This window comes from Fusarium sambucinum, chromosome I, assembly GCF_050947815.1.
Source record: "Fusarium sambucinum isolate potato_lamoka chromosome I, whole genome shotgun sequence".
In the NCBI taxonomy this organism is placed as follows: Eukaryota; Fungi; Ascomycota; class Sordariomycetes; order Hypocreales; family Nectriaceae; genus Fusarium; species Fusarium sambucinum.
Window position 1 is genome coordinate 3,324,613 of NC_139294.1, and position 25,602 is coordinate 3,350,214.

The 25,602-nt window shown below is 49.6% G+C and overlaps 10 protein-coding genes across 10 annotated transcripts; 4 read left to right on the forward strand and 6 right to left on the reverse strand.

Annotated features, from left to right (window-relative positions):
• Positions 1-137: 137 nt before the first annotated feature.
• On the reverse strand, positions 138-755 carry FSST1_003795 (uncharacterized protein; the record flags this gene model as incomplete). The annotated part of the gene is made up of 1 exon (XM_083229907.1): positions 138-755. The coding sequence occupies one exon, from the start codon at positions 753-755 to the stop codon at positions 138-140; it is 618 nt and encodes a 205-aa protein (XP_083087225.1).
• A 101-nt stretch (positions 756-856) lies between these two features.
• On the reverse strand, positions 857-1,176 carry FSST1_003796 (uncharacterized protein; the record flags this gene model as incomplete). The annotated part of the gene is made up of 2 exons (XM_083229908.1): positions 857-1,080; positions 1,134-1,176. 2 exons carry the CDS (start codon positions 1,174-1,176, stop codon positions 857-859), a joined length of 267 nt encoding a protein of 88 aa, XP_083087226.1.
• Positions 1,177-2,969: 1,793 nt separating this feature from the next.
• FSST1_003797 (Rgp1-domain-containing protein) lies at positions 2,970-5,501 on the forward strand (the record flags this gene model as incomplete). Its single annotated transcript, XM_083229909.1, has 2 exons — positions 2,970-3,495; positions 3,544-5,501. 2 exons carry the CDS (start codon positions 2,970-2,972, stop codon positions 5,499-5,501), a joined length of 2,484 nt encoding a protein of 827 aa, XP_083087227.1.
• A 2,041-nt stretch (positions 5,502-7,542) lies between these two features.
• Positions 7,543-10,599, forward strand: FSST1_003798 (WD40-repeat-containing domain protein; the record flags this gene model as incomplete). Its single annotated transcript, XM_083229910.1, has 1 exon — positions 7,543-10,599. One exon carries the CDS (start codon positions 7,543-7,545, stop codon positions 10,597-10,599), a length of 3,057 nt encoding a protein of 1,018 aa, XP_083087228.1.
• An 856-nt stretch (positions 10,600-11,455) lies between these two features.
• Positions 11,456-14,500, forward strand: FSST1_003799 (uncharacterized protein; the record flags this gene model as incomplete). The annotated part of the gene is made up of 1 exon (XM_083229911.1): positions 11,456-14,500. One exon carries the CDS (start codon positions 11,456-11,458, stop codon positions 14,498-14,500), a length of 3,045 nt encoding a protein of 1,014 aa, XP_083087229.1.
• Positions 14,501-14,770: 270 nt separating this feature from the next.
• Positions 14,771-16,323, reverse strand: FSST1_003800 (phosphatidylinositol N-acetylglucosaminyltransferase SPT14; the record flags this gene model as incomplete). Its single annotated transcript, XM_083229912.1, has 2 exons — positions 14,771-15,794; positions 15,842-16,323. 2 exons carry the CDS (start codon positions 16,321-16,323, stop codon positions 14,771-14,773), a joined length of 1,506 nt encoding a protein of 501 aa, XP_083087230.1.
• A 585-nt stretch (positions 16,324-16,908) lies between these two features.
• FSST1_003801 (P-loop containing nucleoside triphosphate hydrolase protein) lies at positions 16,909-19,620 on the forward strand (the record flags this gene model as incomplete). Its single annotated transcript, XM_083229914.1, has 1 exon — positions 16,909-19,620. One exon carries the CDS (start codon positions 16,909-16,911, stop codon positions 19,618-19,620), a length of 2,712 nt encoding a protein of 903 aa, XP_083087231.1.
• Positions 19,621-19,835: 215 nt separating this feature from the next.
• Positions 19,836-20,817, reverse strand: FSST1_003802 (uncharacterized protein; the record flags this gene model as incomplete). Its single annotated transcript, XM_083229915.1, has 4 exons — positions 19,836-20,099; positions 20,150-20,654; positions 20,705-20,733; positions 20,788-20,817. The coding sequence occupies 4 exons, from the start codon at positions 20,815-20,817 to the stop codon at positions 19,836-19,838; spliced, it is 828 nt and encodes a 275-aa protein (XP_083087232.1).
• A 675-nt stretch (positions 20,818-21,492) lies between these two features.
• Positions 21,493-23,440, reverse strand: FSST1_003803 (uncharacterized protein; the record flags this gene model as incomplete). Its single annotated transcript, XM_083229916.1, has 5 exons — positions 21,493-22,025; positions 22,090-22,370; positions 22,417-22,983; positions 23,038-23,123; positions 23,180-23,440. 5 exons carry the CDS (start codon positions 23,438-23,440, stop codon positions 21,493-21,495), a joined length of 1,728 nt encoding a protein of 575 aa, XP_083087233.1.
• Positions 23,441-24,560: 1,120 nt separating this feature from the next.
• Positions 24,561-25,223, reverse strand: FSST1_003804 (DUF2470 domain-containing protein; the record flags this gene model as incomplete). The annotated part of the gene is made up of 1 exon (XM_083229917.1): positions 24,561-25,223. One exon carries the CDS (start codon positions 25,221-25,223, stop codon positions 24,561-24,563), a length of 663 nt encoding a protein of 220 aa, XP_083087234.1.
• Positions 25,224-25,602: the final 379 nt, after the last annotated feature.

Below are 25,602 nucleotides of genomic sequence, written 5' to 3' on the forward strand. Positions count from 1 at the left end.
TCTTCTTCTTCTCATATCACTCATGGTTACAAGAAAAGTCTGTTTATGCGTAGTTAGACAATCATGCTGTTTATAATGTTTATTAATCTAGACCTTCTTCTGAATGAAAATCTTCCATGAATCAGATCTCAATTGCCTCAAGGGCCAATGCCAATGTTGCCTTTCTGCGCGAACCGTTCCTCTAGCCATTGGGAAACATTCCAATTGATCTCGGCATCAGCCTTCATGTAATGCATAGCAAGAATACACTTTCTCAATCCCCGGGGCATGTCCTCTGTGTTGACCACGGGAATATGGGGGCGTGCAGAAAGAACGATGATTTGAGTATTGTACTCTCCGATACGTATAATCTCGTTCTCATCGTAGATAGCCATGACGTTGTAGCGAGCCTGTTGGACAGTCATGACTCTGTTGAATTGGATAAGTCTTTGGCTGATGCCCCGACCTTGCGAGTCTTGCCAAGCGAAGGCGAAGGTGACTGGCTCCTGCTCATGGCTTAGGGTGATGCCACAGAAAACAGGCTGACCCGCACGGCGATTATCCTCCAGAAAGGTCACACCTTGGCCTCTCACCCCTTCGGTGATAGGAGCATACTGCTTTAGTGTTCCAACTGGAACACTGTAGTTTCCAAAGTTGTGGATGGTGAGTTTGACCTCTCCCACAATTGGCTCAATTGACGACCATCCGTGGAAAATATGCTGGATGAAAAGTTGAAATTGTCCGACATTAACAACTTTGTTGGCAGTGGGAAACATAGCCCTGATTGCCAGATCGGCAAGGGAGGAAAGTATCCTCAATTCAGAAAAGGTTCAGTTAAAATAGCCATGGATTATAGAACCAGCCTGGCGATGGGTGATCACGGATACAGCTTGAAGTGCTGCATCGTTAAGTGGTTGATCTGGTGGGAGAGCAAAAGACTAAGAGGAGCAAGCTCAAGAGCAGGAAGATGGCGGCCAGCAGCAGTATTAGAGCGACCGCGCCAATGGTGATCATTGTCCCGGTGACGAATAGGGGATCTGGAGCGATCTTCAGTACGATCCTGTTGACGCGTGGGAATTCTCCAGTTATGACGACCACGATCTACGAACGCTTGAGTATGACTGCATTTGGGAAATGCGACAGTATAAACTCACCATTTCCGCGGAGGGAACTCAAATTGGATGAATCATCAGCCATGTTGGGCGAGACGGTGAGAGAAGATGTCTCCGTAAAGTTGAAAGGTTTCCCGTATTTGCTTTCGGTGAAGGCAACAGAGCAAAGTGCTAAGGGGCGAGGACAAAATCGATTTAGAGAAATTAGCTAGAATATTGCTGATGTGCTGAACAATATAGCTAGAGGAGTAAAGGTAGCAACACAGTCCGTTCCATTGTGCCACCTGTGTAAAAGTGGCATCGCAATGGTGGTGACTGCCCATCGTCTACTTGTTTGAAATAGGTAGATACTGTACCTACCTAGGTAGGTACCTGCTGGGTAGAAGGAAAAATGGCATCCTAAGTCTTAGGGTATAAAAAGGATAGTCCAAGGGGTATAAGGTGACCTTAATTTCGTCTCTCACGTTTCTAGCGGTCAATTTTTCTGATACACTGAGGCCCACCTACCTACCCACCTAGTAGGTAGCTCAATCACGGAAGGGCATCTTCTTGATATATCCCATATATGTCTTTGACATCTGCTGAGTGACGATATCGCCATCTGGAGTTATGTAAAGTGCAAGGTCGTCGTTATAACCAGGCAGTTTTGCGTTGAAGCCCTGCCCAACACTTGAAAGGGAGACCAAGCACCTCAAGTAGTTTACCAAACCATTAGGCTTCTAGAGTTCCAGCAAATTGAAGAAGAATTTTGTTATTGATATCCCGATAGTATGTTATGATGATATGTTGGAATGGTATGTATTAGTCGTAGAGCTCCCCGTATGGAAATAAGAAGTCTCTCACCACACGCTCACACCCAGGCTAGACAGAACTCATGGCCTCTAAGTTTGATGCCGTATTAATGAGAGGAGCGAGTCGGCATGGGATGGGATGAATTCGATACCACTGGCGAGTTTAAGAGTGTGTTGCATACCTAGTGACAATATTAGAACACAGCTGTGATCTTTCCAAGCTCCGATTCGTCTGGTCCCTTACGATAGTGAATGAGTCAAAGCTTAGAAACAAGACTAACAGCCAGTTCTGAGTGATGACAGTCCATGTTGCTTTGAGATGAGGGATCACAGGAAGACAATACTCGGTAAGTGAAGAGAGGCTGCGGATTTAGATATATTGAGCTTGACACTGCTGATTTCCTTTGATGGCGACAATTCTGTATGCCAGTTTACGAAACAATCAGGAGAGAACAAGAGACGCACGTTCGAACATGAGCATTGAACTGAATATCCGGTAGTCTAAGAGCTGGTCTAAGCCATCATGAAGTGACGGGATTAGTTTGTCTTGAATGTTACCAGAGTTGGAATCTCTGCTATTCAAGCATCAAGACAAACAAAACATGTGCGGTCCTTGGAGGGATGCGCATGTATGGAACCAATATTAAAGACAAGATACAATCACGTTGGCATGCCTGTCATAGTATATAGTACACATAGGTAGGTAGTCAGGTTAAGCGTATTTGTATTTCCTTTTGTTTTCTGTTAGTGTTGTTGGTTCGCTGTGGAGCTTTGTTGGCCGAGGCTCCGTCGTAGCGTAAGCTTGTACCTGCGTCGTAAGCAGTGATTGGCTTATACAGCTCCCCGCCAAGACGCCAGCTTGAACCTCCTCCATCTCCTTTCGCGGAATACCCATGACGTTGCTTCTTGACTCCTCCCTTGATAGCTCAACCTGTTCCTCACTTTTACATCAGCATCGTATCTTCGACGCTCTCTAATCTCCTGTCGCCTCCGTCTCGAATATGCTGTCGTGTAGAAATGCTGCATCTGTCATCCAATAGTCGCCTCAACCCACGCGCTCGTCGCTGAGCGATCTCCCTTTCCCGCAATGGCTCCCGAAGTCCCGAGCAACATCCGCGTCTTCATACGCTGGCATGACCAGACTGTCTTCGCCGGCGAGGAAGTCAAATGCACCATTACTTTTAAGAACGTAGCACCTGTACCAGGCCAGTCGAAACCACCGCCGCAACAATCGGAACGAAGTCGACTGGCCTCGCCCTTGCATACCCGTCCTAGGTCAAACCAAGGCTTGACCCCTCCGCCGTCAGCATCGTCAGGTCGAGGGCACCGCCGCTCTGCTCTTTCATTGAGCGTCCCTGCATCCCAATCGCATAGCCGGACAGGTTCAGTACAATGGCCCTCATCACCAATAATAGGCGATCGCAGTTCGAGCCACTCCCACAAACGCTCCGTTTCCATTGTCTCAATCGGATCAAATAATACTTTGGAGGACCATACACAACGCAATGATCTTCCAGCGAGACCTCAAAGACCACATCGCGGTCATGGGCGCGCTTCGAGTTTACAGATACTTCCTCGAGCGCAAGGCCAACTTCCGACTGGACCTCATTCTGGTAGATTACTCCTGTCCTCTCCCTTCACTACTAGCTAATCAGCAACAGCCTCTTTCTCTCCTCACCGTCTTTCGAGCTCACCATTATTCCACGCTTCATATCCTCCACCTGACCGATTTGGCCGAATATCTCGTTCGCCGACAAATTCTCAAACCCCTGTAGTGCAAGGTCAACGAAGAGCATCTCCGCTGGGATCGCTTGAAAACCCGATGCCAGAATTCCGCTTCCCTGCCGCGCCTTCACCTACTCGGGAGGCACGCCCAACGTTATCTAGAAGATCAACGAATGAAAACATGCTCAGTCCTAGAAATGCTGCAGGTGATTCTAGCGGGTTGGCAGTTCGTCTCAAAGACGGCGTCCCTACTATCAACGAACAAGTCGCCCCTGCCCCTGCAGCACGGATTTTGGCAAGCAGCGGAATTTTGGGGGGAACGCCGAGAAGCAGCGGAGAATTTTACTCGGTCAGCAACAATTCATCAGAGACGCTGGTTTCAGAATACGTAACACAGCCACTTAATCGCGGACATGCGCGGCCACTCAGGCGAAGCCTTGGTATGCCCGCGCCACAAACGAGAGCACCAGAGTCTCTCATGATGGGCTATGCTCAATTGCACGGGTCTTTCTCATTAGACGGCTCGTTGGTTAGTCTTGGACAATTCGATCAAGTCAAAAAGAAGGGCATTGTCGGGCAGGGAGGTGGCGTTGTTGGACTCGAATCTAAACGTGATAGCAGTCTGCTTGGAGGTTTTGGATGGGGTCGCCTCAGCAGCTCCCTCGGTGACTTTCTGGGCGGAGGAGAGCTCAGCACGATCAAGGAGATGCGTGGTGTTGCAAACTCCAAATCTGTACCACTCTTGACGACACCACAGTCTATTCTGTTCGTCGATCTGCAGCTGGCCCCTGGAGAGAGCCGTGTGTTCGAGTACTCATTTCGACTACCAAAGGGACTACCTCCTTCTCACCGCGGAAAAGCGGTCAAAATTTCTTACAGCCTCGTCATTGGCACTCAAAGGGCCGGTGGCACCAAAGAGCAGCAAGTCAAATCCGTCGAAGTACCCTTCCGAGTCCTAGGAAGTGTAAATAGCCACGGCGAGATTCTAGGGCATGATTTGATGAATCCTTACATTTTACTGCAGGATCTCGCCCAAGTCAAAAGCCCGGCAAACAGTGATAAGGTCAGTGATAAGGCACCAAAGACCAATGGCGATGGAACGAAAGGACAGCAGTCAGCATTGAATGACTTTTTACTTTACGTGGATGACCTGGCTCATCGGCCAAGAGATGAAAGTGGTAGTATTCTCCTTTCTCCAGGTGCCGGTAACTCAAGGAGACCATCGACATACGAGGAAGCAAGTACCGCGCACGAAGCCATCCACATGGCAATCATGCGAAGCAATATGACGTCTGGCGGGCAACAGAGCCCAAACCGTTTCGAAATTGCTCGCAACGGGCAAAGAGTTGGTGTGGTAATGCTTACAAGGCCTGCCTACCGACTGGGCGAAGTGGTGACAGTGGCCATTGATTTTACTGATGCGGACATTCCATGTTACGCAGTGCATACCACGCTAGAAACATCAGAGAAGGTAGACCCGTCTCTCGCAATAAGGTCCGAGTCAAGTATCCATCGAGTGACACGAAAAGTTTACTCATCATCATCTGAGGCAACAATGTACTCACGGCGGGTTACGTTTAAGCCGACAATTCCAATCACTGCAACCCCCGAATTCGTAACCAGCGGCGTTAGCTTAGAGTGGAAGATTCGTATCGAGTTTGTGGTGCCTTCTACAGGCAGCGATTCTCCAGACGAGAACGAGAGACGTGCACCTCATCCGCTTCTCGAGCAGATTTCACAAGACGAAAAGGGAGGAACAGTGCTTGTGGCTGTTGAAAATCTGATATGCGAGAGCTTTGAGATTGCGGTACCCCTGCGAGTTTACGGAGCCGTTGGAACAGGACTTGAGCGCCTTGAACGAGATGAAGCGTCTGAGGAAGGTCTTGTAGTATAAGGGGAGTTGGATGAACCATAAAGACCGATATCAGGGAGGTGGATACTTGACCATGATGACATTTCCAACAATTCAGGCTATAAAGAAAGGCCTTGTTTCACAAAAGGGCGTTTGGCGTTAGCAGGAGATGTTCAAAAGAGGAGGAGTACGTATAATTGAAGAAGACATGTTTAGAAGCTCGTGCCATTGGCGTGAGCATGTATATGCAGGTGTATTATAACTGTGGTCCTATGAGTTGTTCATGCATTTTGAGATTGCATTACCCAAGCAAACCATGCCCTTAGCTAAGTCTTGACGACAACGCGTCTCCAATATTTGAGGCTGTCGATGTTTGTTTATGTCTTAACACATAGGGTCAAGTAGGTTTGACGGTTATGGCTTGAATAGGAGACTCGTGCACAGATGATTGATTGCCTCGCTGGAGTGCCGGGATTAAGTGATCGGCTGGTCTAACGAAAGCCAGCGCACAGGGCCTTCCAGCCTGAGCTAATAAGTGTGACAATCACGATTAACAGATACAATAGAAACAAGCGAAAAATGGCCGAAATCTACGGATAGAGGCACAAGACTAACAGGGACGGGAGAGTGTTGGGAGTATCTTCATTTCACTAAGCGCCGGGATTAGTTAGACAAGCGGATAACGGCTATGGAGTAGCGGAGAAGATCGGGCTTCATTCTACCTTGGTAAATGGGGTTCTAGAAGCAGAGTTTGCCTTTTTGTTTATTGTTATTTCGGTGCCGATATAGGTACCTAGCTCTTGGGCAAAGTGGATGCTTTTGATGTGTTGTTGCTCTTGTCGATGGGGTCAGTCGGGGGGTATCGTGGCTGGTGGCTCGACAACTGGAGTTTGAGAAGACATAGATCACATTGTGAATTTTCTCAGGACGAAGAGAAATATAGAGTGTTCATTCTCACAATAGAAAATCAAGATTGTTGAAACCCAATTACTAATGTGATTGCTTCGGGGCCCTTATCAATGTCACCAACAAAGACCCCAGGTTCAATATCCATCACCGTCCTGGCCTGAAGTGATTCAAGGTGACAGCCACTGATGGGGGAGCTGGATGACAGGGATCAAGCGGCCCAAGAATCAGCTCGCCCAGCCCACATGAGATGCCCACTGGGAAAAGAGAGACGAAATTAGTAGGTCAGCTTATGCTGTTAAGATTAAACTTTTTAGGCTATTTATTTCTGTACCTACAAGCGCAGAAGTCAACTTTTCTGACCCACGTCAGGGCCCTTGGCTCTCATCAAAGAAACAGGGCCCCCCTGGGCAACCACATACAAGGGCCCATGTAAACAACACCTTCGAGCGCCTATCGAGGAGGGATTGAGACCTTTGGGCTCTTTGGAGTTGAATTTGGGGCTCTTTTTCTCGACTAGTTATTGACGGGAAAGGAATGGCCTGGGGTAGTTAGGCTAGGTCACAAGAGAGTCATCGACATTCCATCCCACAGATTGGTGTGAACCTTCTTTTCTTCTTTTTCCCTCATCACCAACCGCTTTCGTTGGGATATTTCCATTATCTCTCCATGTCTCCTGTCGCTCATTAACCACATTTAGATAGTACCTACCTAGTCATTGTAAGTGCATGTGCAAGAGCAAGAGTTTGATTCTCGTAAACTAAACTCTTCCAACCTCTTTTTCTCTCCACCGAAGCAACTAACGCCCCTCCCCGCAGCTTTTTTGCAGCTTCGAAGTTTTGCCTGCCTTTTGCATCTCATCGACCTTTGCAGTCCCCGCAGGCCCGCAGCAGCTACCTGACTTACACCGCCCACCATCCACTTTTTACTGTACAGCATCATCCGACTTCTGCTCTGCTCATAACTCTGCATATTCTTCGCATGTTCCTTCGTGTGCGATAGACATTGGTCGTTCATTCCTTCATCTATCTACTCCTAGGGTTCTCTGTTCTTCTTTGGGGTCTTTCTTCGTACTTGGGCGGTTCTGAGACAGGTTGTCACTACTACTTAACGCTTCACCCAGTCGACTACCTATACAAAACCCATAAGATATTCACCAAGTGTCAATGGCAGAAATATGGCAGCGACTCCATCTCACAGTCGCATGAAGCTTACTCCTTCCAACTCTCCGTTTCTAGGCCGTCCTTCCAGGTCCTCAAGATCGCCCATGCGTGGTCGACCCCAAGATTCTTCCAAGCTCTCCCTCAAGCGCGTTATTGGTACAACCTGTTCATCACCAACAGGGTTTGATACCCTCTCATCTGTATTTGCATACATTGCTGGTGGTGCTGTTGTGGTGGTGGATGTTGATGGAGAAAACCACTCTCAACGGTTTTACCGAGCTAGGCCGACTGCCGTCCCTCTTTACTCTGTAGCGACCTTTCAGAACACGCCCTCGACACCTTCAGGAACACCAAAGGCGAACGATAGCCGTGGCCGTGCAGGCCCTAGATTTCCTAATTCACCGCATACGTCATCAGACTGGAACGAGTCTCCCAGTAATACATGGACAAGCCGTGAACGCATCAAGGCTGCGACATGCCTTGCTCTCAGCCGAGATGGGAAATATCTTGCTGTGGGCGAGACCGGCTATTCTCCCCGAGTTCTGGTCTTCAGTCTTCACGACACCTCTTCCGACAGCCCTCTGATATCGATTAGCGAGCATACTTATGGGGTCAATTGCGTTGCTTGGTCTGCGGACACGCAGTATCTGGCGTCTATAGGAGCCGCCAATGATGGATTTCTCTACATCTGGAAGGTTGACCCGCGCACTGGCGGGGCCAAACTCTTCAAGCAAAACCGATGCACTTCCTACGTCAAAGACATGGTCTGGGTAGGCAACTCCCTTGTCACATTTGGAGTTCGCCATGTCAAGATGTGGAAACCTGAAGATGGACCGGCTCTTTCGCCCACGAAGCAGAAGTTCTTCAACGAACAACCGGCATCTACCCCACCCTCTCAAAGGACCTTGTCGGGGCGTAACATCCTGCTTGGATCCCTCTTAGAGGAAACCTTTACTTGCGCTGCTGTTGTCAAGAACTCCAGCCTCATCATTTGCTCAGAAACGGGCAATGTGTGTATCATGGAGGAAGATGACAAACAGATGAAGCTGCAAAAGGTCCTTAATTTGGACTTTTCTATCTCGGCGATTGCCGTTAAAGACAACGTCGCGTATGTCGGCGGCAGCCATGGCCATTTTGCTGTGCTAGATGTCGAGGCTGTATTAAATGCCCAGCCGCCATCAGCATGCATTAAAGACACTACCTTTCTATCTGAAGGCCAGCTTGCTATGGGATTTCTAGCAGACAACTTTGTCACCATTGACTCACAACAGTCTATCGACATCTGGAGCTCAGACCATGTGCCTGGCAAGGATAGTAAGGCCATGGCTAGCATTCCTATACCTGGGCACGGACAGCCCGTGACAGGCATACAGGTTCTACAGCGACCCAACGACTTGGACGCCTCGTTTCTCACATGGACCGTCGGTGGAAATGTAACCTTCTGGACACTAGAAGGTCAAGTCAAGGCCTCAATTGATGTGCCTGTCGGAACGACCGAGCTTGAAAATGAGTTGGACACGGTCAATCAGCTCACGTGTGCTCAGACAACAAACGACGGCAAGCTGCTAATTTCTGCTGATCGCATGGGTGTCCTACGAATGACGGATATTGCAACTAAAGAGCCTGTTTTGGACATCAAGGCACATACGGCCGATTGCCGTTCTGTCAGCGTCTATGACAATGATGGCAAGTTTCTGATGGCATCATGCGGTCGAGATCGAACTGCTCAGCTCTTTCGTCGAACCGCAGATGGATCAATTGAACATTTCCAGACGCTTGAGTTCGCTGCCAAGGTGGTCCAGGTCATGGTCCCGTCCGAGGACAAGGTTCTGACCTGCTCTTTTGATCGAACACTTCAGATTCACGACATTATCACCAAAGAGGGTGACCCTGACTCAATCGCTGCCATCCCCTCGCGAGTCATCTCACTCAAGGCTTCGCCAAGTTCAATGGTCTTGGGCATGGGCCAAAGAACCGTATTTGTTTCCATGTTAGATCGAACAATTTGTCAATTTGATCTCAACACGGGACGCAAAATTTCCTGTTTCAAATGTCAAGACGAGACCCGGGGAGAGTCTGTTGTTTTAGACTCGTTGTGTTTTGGACAGTGGCTCCCTAAAGATCAAGATTTCCTCCTCGGAACTTCCAACACGGACAAGTCTATCCGTTTATACGATGCTCAAACCGGCGGCTTCTTGGACAGAGAATGGGGTCATACAGAGGCCATCAATGGTGTGTGCTTGATTGAAAACGATGACGGAAGTCGTAAGGTTGTGAGTGTTGCATCAGACGGGACAATGATGATCTGGTGTTTGGATCTGGATGATCCTGTGCCCGGCACAACAAGCAGAGAACCATCACCTGCAAAGGATTCGGTTTCAGCACGGCCGCCGCTTCGCAGGGTCCTGTCCAAAGCTGAGCTGGCCGAGTTCCAGCGACCTTCGCCATCTTCTGGCCGAAAGTCCCCAGCATCAGGGCGGAAATCACCCCCACGAACCCTCCAACGGCGAACTTCCCGTTTCAACCTAGCCGCTAGTGTGAGATCACCTACACAAGCAGCTCCAGCCAGCCCCACCAGCACGGTGGCAGATGATACGCCGTCACGACGGCCTTCGGGCGACGTACGAACTAGTCCCCCGCCATCCCCGAAAGCCAAAGTTAAGAGACGTCCTTCTGTTTCCCAGGGGGTCCGCAAGAAGACATCCTCGTCAAACCTGCGTGGATTCGGTTCATTAAATATGGCGACAGAACAAACCTGTCGCCAGCTGAGGTCATATAGGAAGAAGCTTGCCTCTTCGGAGCCCATCACCCAAGAAAACCTAACTGAACTGGACCAGGAGTTGCGAATGACAGCAGCAGCTCTTGGCGACCGGGCTATTCGAAGCCGTGCCATGAACGAGACGGCCCTTAGCGGCCTTTTAGATCAGTACTCAGAGAGACTGATCACATTATTAGACGAAAAGCTGCGTCTTAGCTACCAGCCAAGGTCTCCAACTGAAAAGGATGGAGACAGTCAGGACGACGAGACCCAACGCAGTGTGGATGGTTCATCGAGTTCGCTTTCATCATAACATATTCCTCTCTTTTGTGTACTACTATGGAACAACATCACTTTTTTTTTGTCTTTTGAGATTATGCTGGCAATGGCGTTATATGGGCTATAGATTTGATGGGACGGGTGGCTATTGAACTAGAGGAAGCACGGAGCGTATCCGGCTGCCAAGTTCTAACATGATACCATGGAGTCTGGAGTCTAAATGCTACATGGTGGGATTTACATATTTCGCTTTAACAGCCGAAATCGGCGTTTTACAACCAATCAATTGATCTTATCATGGCTGTCTTCTTACTTTGCCCCCTTTCGTCCATAAAACATGGAGGTGTGATAGTGAATGTTTAGATAGGTAATTGAGGATAATAATTCCTATCCGTGTTAAAGCGCTTTACGCGCCTGCAAAAGCGTGTTGGTCTTCAGGGGTATCACGTGCTAAGCCACGACTTAGCGTGCGAACACCTTGGAGAGACGCAGCCCGATTTTTCTTCCCTGCATCATCGAGAATTAACAACAGAATTCCGCGCAACATCTTCGGCGAAACTCATCACGTGATATCTTCTCAGACAATCGCGAATACGAGCAAAAATTAACCACACCATCAGTTTGACGGTCGAGCGCGTTTCGCAACAAGAGGTTTCAGACGCCCAGCACCCGATGAAAGGCCTCGAGGTCGCCATAGACGGTTTTGGAGTCATTGACTAAGGTTGCCTGTACGTGTTTTGATCCATAGAACCCCGGCCATGACGTAGCCGTACTTGTTTCGCGACAGACGGCTAACTGGACTTCTTCCAAACCCATAGACCGTGGCGCCAGTCCATCTACTTGCACGACGTGAAGGCCCTCTGGAAAGCTGGCGAGGTGGATCGTGGGGCATGAATCAACCAGCCGTATACACGCCCCTCGAGTCGCTGTTCCTATTCCAGTCATTGTTGACTCAAGGCGCCGACCCTGGGGCCTTCGCGCGTATCTCTGAGCAGCTCAAGGACAACCCACTCATCAAAGACGGGGTCACCTATGATCCCGCACGATTAAAGCCCGATGCGCTTCAGCATCGTTTTCTACAACTATTTGGGGAGGAGTTGAGCGGCGACTCGGAGAGGAATACGGCCGACAATCCAGCAGCATCACCAAATACTCAAAAACGAAGACTCGAGAGCCCTCCGCTACCGACAATCAAAGATGTGTACGACAATGCCGAAAAGGCGGAGTCGATCATCCTGCGCCTTTGGCAGCAATATAGCGCTAAGATTGTTGGTCACATTCGGGAGGATGAACAAAAGATCGATGCGTTGCAGAAGGATATCCATTTCTTAGAGCGAACTGAACGGGAACGGCGTGCTAGAGCCGCAAGTCAGAACGGTACGCCTGTGCTTGCTGCTAGGGATCAGAAGGCTTCTATTCCGTCTAACGGGCCAACTCCACCTACTGCGACGACGAGTGCGGCGACTCCTGTTCGAAAAGGACCTACACCACAGACACCGGTGCTCCCACCAAAACCTCCAGTTCCTCACAGCAATCAACCAAGCGTTGCACCGCCCAGCCCGTTACCTGCTGGAACGACGCCGATAAGACCCTCCCCGTCACCAAATCCACCCAATGCTAATGGCTCGGTGCTTCAGCCTCCCCCAGGTGTCCCTCAAACTGGACCACGACCGCTGCAGACATCACAGCCTTCTAAGCAGACTCTAACACCTCGGCCAGAAGCTGGAGCCAAGCCGAAAGACGGCGCTGCAGTTCCTCCAAATGCGTCGCAAGGAGCTGCTCTTAAGTGGGAGAAGCCTTATCAACCGCCACAGACTCACACGCCCCCTCCTCGACAGCTTCAGTCACCTCTTGCCCAAGGGCCAATAGCTCCACCCCCAGCACAACAGCATCCGCAACCCCATGGACAATACCCTCAGCAGGCGCCGCAACAACAACAATGGTATCCTCAGCCAACTGCTCAGTTCTCTCCGAAGCCCGGAGCTCAGCCGCTTGCTTCCCATCCTCAAACGCCTCAGCCTGCTCAGGTTCAACCTCGTCAACAACCTGTTGCTCCGCAACCGTCTCAGGTCCAACCTCAGCAACAGGGTCAGCAACGGCCACAATCTCATATTCAACCACGCACTCCCCAGACACAGCACACGCAACAGAGTCAGAAATCTCATACCCCTACGCCAGCACAACTAGCCCAGACCCAGCAGTCTCAGCAAACCCCCCAAGTCCCTATCCCTCAGCAAACAATTCCTCCTCAACAACAGCAATTCAAGCCTCGGCCGACTCCTGTAAAACCAGGACTGGCGCCGCCTCAACATGCTGGCCAAATACCACCACCATTGCAGCCAGCGCCACCACGATTGTCGGTCGACTTAAGTGGAGGCCAGACGCTCCAGGCCCGGCCATCTTCAACCACACCTGTGCCACATCCTCGCCCTATTCAGTCATCCCAAGGGCAAGCCCAGCATGTTCGACCGATTGTTTCAGCTTCACCAACTCCCCCTGTAGGAAGCGGCGGTGCGATAGCACCGCCCCAACAGCGCCGGCCCTCAGGTTACCAGCTCCAACAACCTCAGCACGTGTCGCCAGCAGGCTCATCTGCTTCCCTGGCCTCAAAAACAGAGAACAAGAGCCAATCTTCGCAAAATGCCCCCCAGCACCCGGTACCTGGTGCTTTGGGACACATTATCCGTCAAGTCTTGAGTACTCCGGCGAAGAGGCTTGCGACACCACCTGGACCACGCACTCCTACTTCGACCTCGGCGCAACTTCTTCTTCAAGGATTTGGAACAAAATGGGCACCGCAGTCGACTCCATCGACCCCTGGCCCTGGCCATGTGAATGCTGCTCCTCAAAGTCCGGCTTTCGAGCCGGTCAGCCCACCTTCAAAGAATGCCACTTTGCCTAATTCTGCCGCATCTACGCCTAAACCTAAGAAGCAAGCGCCCAAGGCACTTCCAAAGATTGAACAGTCGGCGATTAAACCCCGCCGAACTGCCTTCCCCAAGGGGAAAGACCGAAGGGTCAGCTCTACTCCTTCAATCAGTCGGTCAAGGCGAAGCCAGTCTGTCGTGTCTCACACCGATGAGCAAGCGACCCAGGCTAGTGAAACGGCACCCAGAATCAAGGATGAGGATGCCACACCTCGGCCCACTGAAGAGACTGGTGATACTACTGCTGACGAAAGCGTCCCTGGTCGAACCCAGATTATGACACCCGGGAGTGTCTCTTCGCGGCTTCAAAAGCGAAAACGACAAGGCACACCTCCTGACCTACCCCCCGAGACCTCCCAGGTTCTGTGGACTCGAGGATTTACAAAGGTGTCATCGTCTGCTCTTGATCAGATCTCTAGCCACCGAGACGCCAACATGTTTGCTACTCGACTTCGAGAGAAGGACGCGCCCAACTATCGCCAGATTGTGTTGCAGCCCCAGGATATAACATCTATTCGGTCTGCTATCAAGCATGGAAACAAGGCGGCTGTTCAAGCTGCTGCAAGCCTCCCTGGTGGTGACCCTGGCACTGCGCATGTGTGGTTGCCTATGTCTGAAGAGCTCGTCCCGCCCAAAGGTATCATAAATAGCGCCCAACTCGAACGTGAACTGGTCCACATGTTCTGCAACGCCATCATGTACAACGCCGACCCTGATCGTGGTCCCGGACCGGCCTTTATGAAACGGTCTCAGGAAGAGGAGGAGGAGATAGTAGGCTACCGCCTGGATGAGAACGGCGTTGTGAAAAACACTCGCAGCATGTTCGTAGAGGTTGAGAAGCTACTAGGCGATTTGCGAAGCGCAGAGAAGGAACGCAGCGCACCACCGCCATCTGCTCGCCCAGCCAGCGTCGCTACACCCGCCGAAGAAACGGGTGACGACGATGACGATAATGGGGAGCGTGATACTGGAACTGCTAAGAGACGTCGCATTGGAGGCAGGGGCTAATCACGGACTGATGTGGATGACAGCTTTATATGCTGCTAAAAAATACAAGCAGCTTGTACTTGTTTTTATTGTTATGCCAAGCGTCTAGAATAGCTAGCTCATTGTTAATTACCACCCACCACTCAAGGCTCGCGTTAGTTAACGCCAGAGTCATACACGCATAATCTTTCATCTATCCGCTTGTGAACTATATCAAAATGTTCCCCCAAAACCCAAACTCCTCGCTCCTTTACTAGTACATCATACCTCATGAGCTAGAACAGAAATAGCTTATTCCAGCTTGGAAGCCCCTTGAGATGTGCTCGACCGATTACTTTGTGCACCCTTTTTGGAGCTAGCATCGTCATCGGCAGGCCGCTTCCGAGGCCAGTCAGGACAGATATCAATATTGTCCCTCGGGAACCACCACTCGAGGAACAGAAAGAAGAGGTAGTCTACAACACAGCAAAGGCAAAACAATTTGCCAGCCCAGATACCGCAGCCATAGTAACGCTTCAGGCGATCAATGAGAGCGAAATTCCGGATGCGGCTGCCGTAGCCTGAAGTATCAACGCCGTAGAATTCGTCTTCTGGGATGGTTCCTGATATGCCATCATAAACACGCTCCGTGCGCATGGCGACGTTCTGCCACGAGTACATCTTTTTTACTTGTTCGTGGAATTTCTCAGTGCGAATCTTGCCAGCGCGTATTGCGCTGATTGCTTTGCTTGTGGCGAGAACGACGTCGTCTTCTTCTGGTTTGGCAAATGTTGTCATATGCGAAGGGAGAACTTCAGGGATACCGCCGACCGCAGTACACACGACGTAGAGCCCACAACTGGCTGCCTCGACAATGACAGTTCCAAAAGCCTCAGTGAGAGAGGGGTGGAGGTAGATGTGACCACGAACCATGACATCGCGCACTTCTTCGTGGCGGATAGGACCAAGCATTTCAACACGGTCTTGAAGGACGTTGGTTTCGATCATCTGCTCGAGATCTATGGCTTTAGGACCGGAACCCGCGATGATGAAGCGTGTGTTGGGGTGATTTTCAAGCACGCGTGGAATAGAGGCGATAAGGAGATCCGTACCCTTGTTATAGAAGAGACGGGAAATCACGACAATAGTGATAGTATCGCGAGGGCCAATTCGCTGTGGTGGAGGATAGAGAGGTGCTTCGGGGTTAAAGGACGTTGATAGAGGAGATGGCAACGCGGGAACATCCTTTGGGCGGAAGTTTTCAGCGACGACAGCGTTGGGTATGACCGAGACCATGACTGGATCAAGGGACGCACGAAGGACTGTGTTTTCTTTGCTGTGAAGAGTCAGAGAAAGTCGGCACCTTGAAGATTATAGACTTACCAGGTATGGCTCACACAGATACTGTGGTCGACATCACTCAAAATGAACTTCATGAGCTTGTTGGTGAGAATGGTACCTGCATCTGCAAATCCAAAGAGAGAGTGATCGGTGAAGACAGTCCTCAACCCCATCGTGCGAGCATGCAAGATGGCCTCGTGGCAAAGACTGCTGAGACTTCCATGGCCATGAACAATCTCAATACGCTCACGAATACATATATTTCTGAAGATGGGGAAGAATGAGAACACAGTGGGAAAGGTGGCGGCGCGGTAGATGACGAGGAAGGGGACGTGGTAGACCTTGACGCCGTTGGTGAGGTAGCGGATGCCCTTGCGATCATCGTAGGCGTGTGTGATGATGATAACCTTGTGACCGCGGTCGACGAGCTTGGTGGCGAGTTGGTAGATATGAGATTCGATGCCTCCAGGTTGCGGGAAGAAGAAGTCGCTAACCATAGCGATGTTGTATGTGCGGCGTGTCATGATGGCGGTTGAGAAAGGGGGGTTCGCCAGCCCTTAATTAATAGAGTAGTGTATCGATCAGCACTTGCTGAGACAGTGATTGATAGTGTATTGTTGAGATTGATATGCGAGAAAGAAAGTTAACGTGCTTGGTAGAGATACGTCTTATTCATAGTAACTGTCGTCTCATGTTAAACCACGTCTAAGTGAACAGGGATGAAGTAGACAAGCGTTGGACAGTGGAGCTGGCCAGCGGGATGGACGGAAAAAGATGGCGCTGAGCTTGGGAGGTGTCTAAGTTTTGTATTGTGCTGTCTATCTGTGACGATATGCTTAAAGAACCCAAATCAGATTAATTGATCAGACAATAAACTTACAGCCATATATGTCTTTTATAAATTAAATTAATTATGGCTAAATATTTAAATCTTATTAGAATATCATCTCAATGAGCCAAGTATAACCTGTACCTAACCTGGCAGATAAATTTAGCGGTGTAAGATGGCAGAAACCCGATAAGATGTCAATCCATCCAAAAATTTGGGAATTTGAAGCGACTGAGGCCCCTCCATCGCGAAATCTGGTGCAGCAATTGTCTTCGAAATAATGTTGCCTAGATACATTCCTCCCCCAAAGGGTGGAAATACATCAAATTCTACTCCTTACAATTCTGCGCCATCACCAAAAGTCGAATCCAATGCAGCTCCTGCTCATGCGCCCGCCACCAATGCCTTTGGCTACGCGCGATACGTCCCTCCGAGCGCAAAGCCTGCGCCGCCTCAACCTCAAGTCCCCCAAAAGCAATACTTTGATGATGAGCCCGCAGTAGCTCCCAAGAGGAAGTTCGACATCACAGAAGAGGCCCAGAGTTCTGCTCAGCCAGATAGTAAAAAGTCAAAGATTGTAGAGCCAACACAAAAGGATAGCGATGAGACGCCAAAGAAGAAGAAGAAGGTCAGAAGAGGCAAGCGAAGAACTGCGACTACCAACGATGATGATGACGACGAAGACGAAGACGACGACAAGCCAGCTCAGAAGGCGCCTGCGACAAAATCTGAGTCTCAAAAGCCCGTGGAACAGCAAGAGCCGCAAGAAGAGAATCAGGTTGTTGAGGAGACTGTTGTAGCAGAGAAGGAACAGCAGAAGAAGGACAAAAAGAAAGAGAAGAAGGATAAAAAGAAGAAAGAGAAAGAACAAAAGCAAGAACAGGAAGAACCCAGTGCTCCAACAGTCCCAGCCGAGGATCACGATGAAGATGTTCAAATGGAAGACGCTACAGAGCCCACAGAGGAACCCAAGGCTTCTTCTGAGGATCCAGTAGCAGAGGGGGAAAAGAAAGAGAAGCGAAAGGAGAAGAAGAAGAAACACAAGGAACCACAGTCGGTAGAGGAAAAAGAAGAGGATAAGGGAGAGAACAAAAGACATAGGACTGTTATGGAGCGACTGGAGAAGTCTCTCAAGCTAGCCGGTGAGATAGTTCCAGGTGAGGATGACGAAGAGGACCAGGGCGAACTTCATGGCCTTGAGCCCCTACCGCAGCCAGCACCAGTGGTTACACTCACCAACGCAAAGCCGAGCGACGACGATACTCTTCCTCCTTGGTTAGCAAAGCCCTTCCGGGTTTCGCAGGACACTCGAACACCATTCTCCAAGTTGGATATCTTGCCCAAGGCCTGCCGTGTGTTGGAAGAAAAGGGCTTTCAAGATGCATTTGCTGTGCAAACCGCTGCCATTCCCCTCCTACTTCCCACAAGCCGACCCGGCGACGTGTGTGTTTCTGCGGCCACCGGTTCCGGAAAGACACTCGCTTATGCCTTGCCTGTTACACGGGATATAAGTCAAGGATGCCTCACCAGATTACGAGCGCTAGTCGTTCTGCCAACCCGAGAACTTGTCAAGCAGGCTCAAGAGACATTTGAGCTTTGCGCTAGAGCATTCGATGGTGGTGATCGAAAGAGAGTGCGTGTGGGTGTTTCTGTTGGTAGTCAGTCTTTCGAAGACGAGCAGAAGGCCTTTATGGACCAGGAGCTCCGATACGACCCTCAAGCGTACAAGAACCTGCAAGACGAGGTTCAAAAACAAAATCAGTTGAAGTTGGGTCTTTCTGCAACGGACAGCCTCGAAGATATGGAAGGTGCAGACCCTCGCTTGAGCAGCAAGAACGGCTACGTGGTTGACTTTGTCTCCAAGATTGATGTCTTGATTTGTACACCCGGTCGACTCGTCGAGCATATGGAACAAACATCAGGTTTCAGTCTCGACTACGTTCGATGGCTAGTAGTCGATGAAGCCGATAAGCTTCTGGCGCAGAGCTTCCAAGGCTGGCTGGATGTAGTCATGGAAGAGTTCCGCGTTAACAAGCCTACCGCTCGAGACTTCCCAGACATCAACTACTCCGGCGTTCGCAAGATCATTCTCAGTGCCACACTTACCAGAGACTTGAGTCTTCTCAACCAGCTGGGTCTACACAGGCCACAGATGATCGTTCTCGAGAGCGATGGTGATGTCCAGATTGCCGAGCATTCTCTGCCCACACAGCTGAGGGAATACTCCATCAGAGTTCACGACACGGGTCTCAAGCCGCTCTACTTGCTCGACCTTCTCCGCAGCCAGGATATGCTCATGGCTAGTCCCGACAAGGGCCAGGGAGCTTCCAAGCCTGATGAGACTGCAGATTCAGATACCAGTTCTGATTCGAGCTCTAGCTCTGATTCCGATTCCGACTCTGACTCGGACGCAACTTCAGACACAAGCTCCGACTCAGATTCAGAGTCGGGGTCTGAGGTTAAGCCAAAGGTTTCAGGCCGATCACTCAAGTCCCATATCCCCTCTTCCCTCATCTTCACAAAGTCTAACGAAGCCGCACTACGTCTATCACGACTGCTCGTCCTCCTGGATCCTTCACTGGAATCTCACATCGGTACCCTTACATCCACAACACCAACACACATCCGTCGCAAGACAATCCGAGCTTTCTCAACACCCTCATCTCCCATCCGCCTCCTCGTTGCTTCCGACCTTGTTGCCCGTGGTATTGATCTTCCCAATCTCGACCACGTCATCAACTACGATATGCCCCCTAGCGTGGCAGGTTACGTGCACAGAGTTGGTCGTACAGCACGAGCAGGTAAGTCGGGAAGCGCGTGGACGCTGGTTGGAGATGACGAGAGTTGGTTCTACAATAAGATCGGAAAGAACGCAGGTATCAAGAGAGGTCAGAAGATGGAGAGAACAAGAATTGAGGAGATGGATGAGAAGCGCGTTGAGGAGTATGAAGCTACGCTGGAGAAACTTGGACAAGAGGCCGGAAGGCGATAAAGGCGTAAAAGAAATAAACTCAGCATGCTTAGGATTAATATATAGACTAAAAGCCTACATTCGGAATTTTCGCAACATGCCCACCCCTCGATTCTATGGCATTACCTGAACGCCATGTGTACAAACTCATCAACATCTACCACATATCGTGCAGATTGTATCCGGGTTTCTGACGCCTTCACTATCTCATCGATGCATCTTTACATCGCTGTGAATCAGTCATCGGTCCAGTTGTTTCGCTCCGCAACAGACGAAGGTACAACTCTAGGGCCAGACTCGTTCACATTCACACTTCCGTAACTCTGGGACTCCCTTTCTGTCCGCTCAGACTCTGCCTCTTCCTCCTCGATGACATCTCTTTCTCTGTCGATCAGAAGCGGTCGGCGACTTTCGTGGTGCTGGCTTCTTTCTCTAGAACGATTTATGCCCCAGACATTGCGCCAGTTTCCGCCTTCTCTGACGACAAAGAGACCCATCATCTATACTTTTCATCAGTGCTGAACAAATAAACACCTGACTCTTTACATACCTGTATCAGTCCGACTCCTACGACAACAGCAAAATCCGCCAGTGCCATGGTCCGCAAAGCTCCCTGCCATGGTTCACGACAGGCTGTTCTCCGTCCATAAGTTGCAGCACAGTTGCTCGGCGCTGTGCCAGGAAACGGATACGCCCGGTCACGAACCGAGTTCAGTCCGCAACAGTCAAATGCATCCTGAATTCTGCGTATACCGCCTGCATCGTGGGCACGAAACATGCTCATCCATTGATTTTCCATCATGCAATTCGTTACGTCAGACGGTACCGCACGCTCGAGGAGTAGTGTTGCGAGGATAGTGGTAATGAGTGCCTGCAGGACTTGGACGACCAACGGGCCAAGCTGGGCCACACGGCTTGGAGAGGACTTGGTAGCGCGGCGGAAGCTAGGATAGCATGCTGTATTTAGGAATCCGACGATGGGGAGAATGATCGTGATGATGGAGACAGCCGGGGAGATGGCGAGAGAGAGGCTTGAGCTGCGAACATGAACGATTCTGTTCTCAAGTTAGTAGGTTTCAGACAGCCGAGCTCATAGTATACTGACACTGCGATAACCAGCAGCGCAAGGCTGAGCTATAGAGCTGGTTAACTCATGATGGAAGCTAAAATCTCGTGGGATCCTCTCACTGTCAAGTACAACACTGTGGGATGAATCATTATGCGAAGTTGCTGGTGCGATACGAAATACAAATTGATTCAAAGACGCGATGTTGAGTAGAAAGACGAAAGAAAAATGACTTGTTCGAGGTTTTTTTTATTTGTTTGGCAGCTGCGTCAATGACGAGTATCTTCCCCGCCTGGGAGGCCGACCATGAGAGGAGCCTGATTCCGGACCGGGTTGCATGATAGGCCGACTGAAGCAACAATTCATCTAGTCCAATTGAATGAAATGAAACAACTGCATATGAAACATTGAATTAATTGCTATCCGTAGTGTCTCATAACATACCTAGGTAGAGGGAGGTAGGTAGCAGAACTATTATAGTAAAAGAGACTGAACGCAGGACAACACAAATGAAATGTAACCTAACTGATGAGTGATAATAAATCCTTGATTACAATAATCAAACACATTTCGTACATGGTTAGAAAATACATAAGAAACAAAAACCAAAGCAGCCACCAGGGCGACACAACATGAGTGAAACTATAACCACAAAGTAAATCATTACTGACAAAGTTTGAACGTATATCGTTTGGTGTATGAAAGAAAAGGGGGTAGAAGAATAGAGAGTAACGAGCGGCTGGAATGTTGCACAAGGAACTAATATAGCTAAATATATATGAACGATGCGACTAGGGATTAGGACAGATCAAACAAGATCCAGAATGCTAATGAAATTGTGTACTGGACGGAATATTGTAGTCAATATTCTGTATCAGCATCGTGGGCTTGAAGTCAAACTGCTGGTATGCCGTATCATCTCCCACAGAGGTGCCTGAGCTGTCGCCAGCCAGATATGTATCTGAAGAATCTGAAGACTCAGTGAACCCCAGCTGGAGCTGATTCTGGATGCCAATTTCGTTATCAAGTACGCTGAAGTCGAAATTTTCCCCATCATAGACATTAGGGTCAAAGGAGTTGAAACAGTCGAAGAGCCCAATGGTATCGGTTGCTGAAGAGGTTTCCTCGGAGTTAAGACCTGGGAAAGGGAGCAACTCTGCAATTATGCGAGGTAACTCTTGTAGACGCTGCATCACCTCGCCCTTGATTTGAGGTACAAAGTCACCGAATGCCTCATTTACCGTTTTAGTGACGTGGTGACGGACTGCCGGTTTTGCTTGGTCCCAGTATTCGCGCCAGTGCTCTACTTCATCAAGTTTGATGCACGGGGTTTTGGCGCCAGGACGAGAAGAATCATAATCTTTTCCAAATGTTTAGCCGGTGTCCCCTATGATCAGGAAAGATATGGGTATCTTATAACTTACATGGTGAAGGAATTTCAGGGGAATCGGGTTTGACTTTGAACAGGATGCTATACCACTCTCTCCACTTTGTGGTGGGCGGCATTCTCGGTCTTCCCTTCAGTTTCTTCGCCTGTTCTTCGTCGTATCCATCAGAGAGATCTCGTTTAAACCCGTCCGATTCTTTGACTGGACATGGTTTCTTCTCTCGTTGGTGTTTCTTCAAGGCCTCGGCCTCACCGAAGCGGCGTAGGCATCTGAGGCACTGGTGAGGAGGCAAAGCATGCTTGCGTTCTAGATGCTCCCTATAGAGGTTAGTAAGTCGTAGACGGAGTTTTAAGGAGAACTTACTTTACACGTGAGATGTTAATCCATCCTGGGCCACAGCACGTTCTCTCGCTTCCGAACCTCGCAGGATCATACTGATGATAAGGACACGCAAATCGAGGACGGGTATCCTCCCTCGTTGTTTTGGTCCGCTTGTTGTCCCGCTTCCTTCTGGAACTGTCCTCGTCTTTGTCCTCGTCATTCTCGCTTTCATCCCGGCTGCTGTGGTCATTTGACCGTTTCTGGCCGGCCGAACGAGGGATTGGCTTTCCAGTCTGAACAGCGCCAGAAGAAGAGCGCGATCCTGTGCTTTGATCGCACTCTTCTTCGAGTGCCTCCAGTCTTTGTTCAACACATTCCGCGATTACAGCCATCAAATTGTCAACGAGGTTCTGCTTACGTCGTTTGACTTCTTTGTTGAAGCAATAATCCAAGTACGCCGCCGACGTGTTCGTAGGCTTGATGTCGTGTTCTTTGGTATCGGCGGCTTTCCTTCCGCCACTGATGGGTAAAGGCACGCTGAGAAGATTTGTGCAGTCTTTAGCAACCTTCAAGCGGCGACTGGGAGCGGATGAATTGGCTTGACCGCTTCTGCAGTTGATGTTAGTTACTGGTAACGCTCTTCCCAAGACATATGGAACTCACTTAGAGGCAGGAGAACCTCGACGGCCCTGACCGCTCTCCTGGTCCTTTCTGACCTGAGATTTATTTGATCCACCAGTCGACTGTTTCTGAAAAATAAAGTCAGTATGGGTTATCTCGTGACTAAAGGGTAAGAGACAAATACCGGTCGTGAGTGTCGATGCTCGGTGGGCTCAGGAGACTCGGAAGACCTCTTGTTTCTAGTTACAATAGCTTGTTTATCTTGGCCGGACCGAGGCATATCCGATCGCTGGTAAACCAGACGATGGGCAGGAGTGATTGAGGGGAAATTGAATTGGTAGCAGAACTTGGCCAGATACTCCTTTCCAGAATGATAACTCTTTTTGAAGGCGGATCGTTTTCGATGCAAGGATATTTGACTTGCTTTGTCCACCACAGAGGGCATTATCAAAGTTTGATCAATTGCATGTTTTGTCCTGGTGTAGACGATTGCAATGGAATGTATATATGAGGGTTGGCAGCAATGAATTGGTGTTCAAAGATAAGGATTCACAGGAGTAAGAGATGACAGCCATTGGAATCGAAGACTTCTTGGGAAAACGGGTGCTTAAATAGTTGGAAAAGAGCTTCACGATGTGCTGTCCATCTCTGGTTTCGCAATTGCGAATTCCGCAAAACCGAGTGCGACTACTTCATGAAGATCGCTCAACGGTAGGACTCGGCTGTGGTGAGATGACAGTGAATGGGTGCAATCTAGAGACGCCATTACTGGTCAGATGGGGCGATATCGCGAGCACCATCGATCAAGACTAGATGTACCAACTACAGGTACCTAGTCAAGTATGCAAGTAAGTACTTAGTCTCTACAATGTATGACATGTATGACTTGCCTGTCAATGCGTCAAACTGATCTCACAAGTTGAAGGCCTCAATTTGGCGTCGACTGTAAACAAAACGATGCCTCTTTGGGCCTCCCCCACGCCTATTAGCTTGCTGCAGTAGACGAGGCGACAGCATGATGGTTCGCAAACAACATCGTCAACGCCATTCGAGTGGCTGTTCAAGACGCGACCCCCGCGTTTCAATGCGACTATCAACAGAGTCCTGCAGATAATTTATGTCGTGTCCGAATGAACCGGTTCGACCCGGTTAAGGTACCTACGGATGATGCATTAGTGGATGGGGCAAGTAGCACATGTTGTCTCGGCCGATTTGCTTCGGAGAAAGGATGCATTTTCCTATGGGTTTTGGTCGTGAATGTTGCGAGTAGACATTTTTCTCTTGATTGCTTTTTCGTAATGGGGTAAATCCCTCATAAATCTACTCTATTCATATGTGGAAACTCGGTCATTCCTCCATTTACTGAGTATACAGGCGTGACTCAATGTGCAAATTGATCTAGGTCATCATGAGCTCTTGGTCTTTGCTTGTCTTTCTTCGAGTCAGCGCAAAGTTGTAGGCATTGCGGACAATAGTTAATAAACAACGTCCCAGGTGCCCTGTTTTGAGAGCCTCCTCGCTCTTACCCCCGAAATAGATGTCCTCATTCATGTTGATCATATCCATCACTGTGTCTTGCCACTCTTGTCCTGCTTGCGGGCCACAATCCCATCCACACGCTTGAAAGCTGGGAATCCCTCAAAGAAGCAGTTGGTAAGCCAGAGCCACCACTGTCCAGAGAACCTCTCAACGCCATGTCTCTGGAGCTTCTTGTCAAAGAAGAAACACTCAACAGCGTGGATGCCAATAACGGGCCAGAAGATGGTGTTGACCAGCCAGTGGAAAAAGCTGGCTCCGCCAGGAAAGCCCTCGTTCAACAGCTCCCAGACACGCGAACCGGGCTGGATCCATGGCAATGACGCCTCACAGAAGAAGTAGAACAGAACAGCACCAGTGACGAAAATCCCAAAGCCCTCTGGTGGGGTGTAGGCTGTGATGATGACATCGCTGAGACCCAGTGCCACTCGAGCCGTGTTGGCCATTTCGATAATACGGTCCTTCACCTCGGCCCAACTAGCGAGAGGAGGAGTGAAAGGGACAAAGTGTTCCTTTCCGTCGTTAGACTTGATAGTCATTCCATTTAGCTCAATGTCTTTGAGGACTGGGGACGAAGCGGCCGAGGCAGAGAGGCGGGCGTAATGGCGGAGGTAATAGGATATCTCCCTGGTGTGTTCCTTGTTCATGTGCGAAATGATGCGGTTTCTGCGCACATCATCCGTGGAAGCCATTTTCACTGTCCGAGACCTTGGTCTTTGTGACTGCGCAAATGTAAATGAAGAGTGCTTGGTGATCGGTGAGGAATATGAGCGAGGTAGAATCCTCGGATGAAGTCGAAAGTGGACCCATGTTTTTCATGTGAAGATCGACCCGAGCCCGATCAATTAAATGCAGGAAGACACATTATTAATTCATCAAAAAATCGAATCAATTGAATAGCACAGTGACAAAGAAGATTTATTTTTACTGATCTGTATGGAATCATTACTATTCTGACCGTCAGATATTAGAAGCAAGTGCACTTCCGGATGGTTGCCTGAAATCCTTAGTCATCGGACAACCAAATATCACCCAACAGAGCTCTTGTCTACGCAAACCTCTATTCATCAT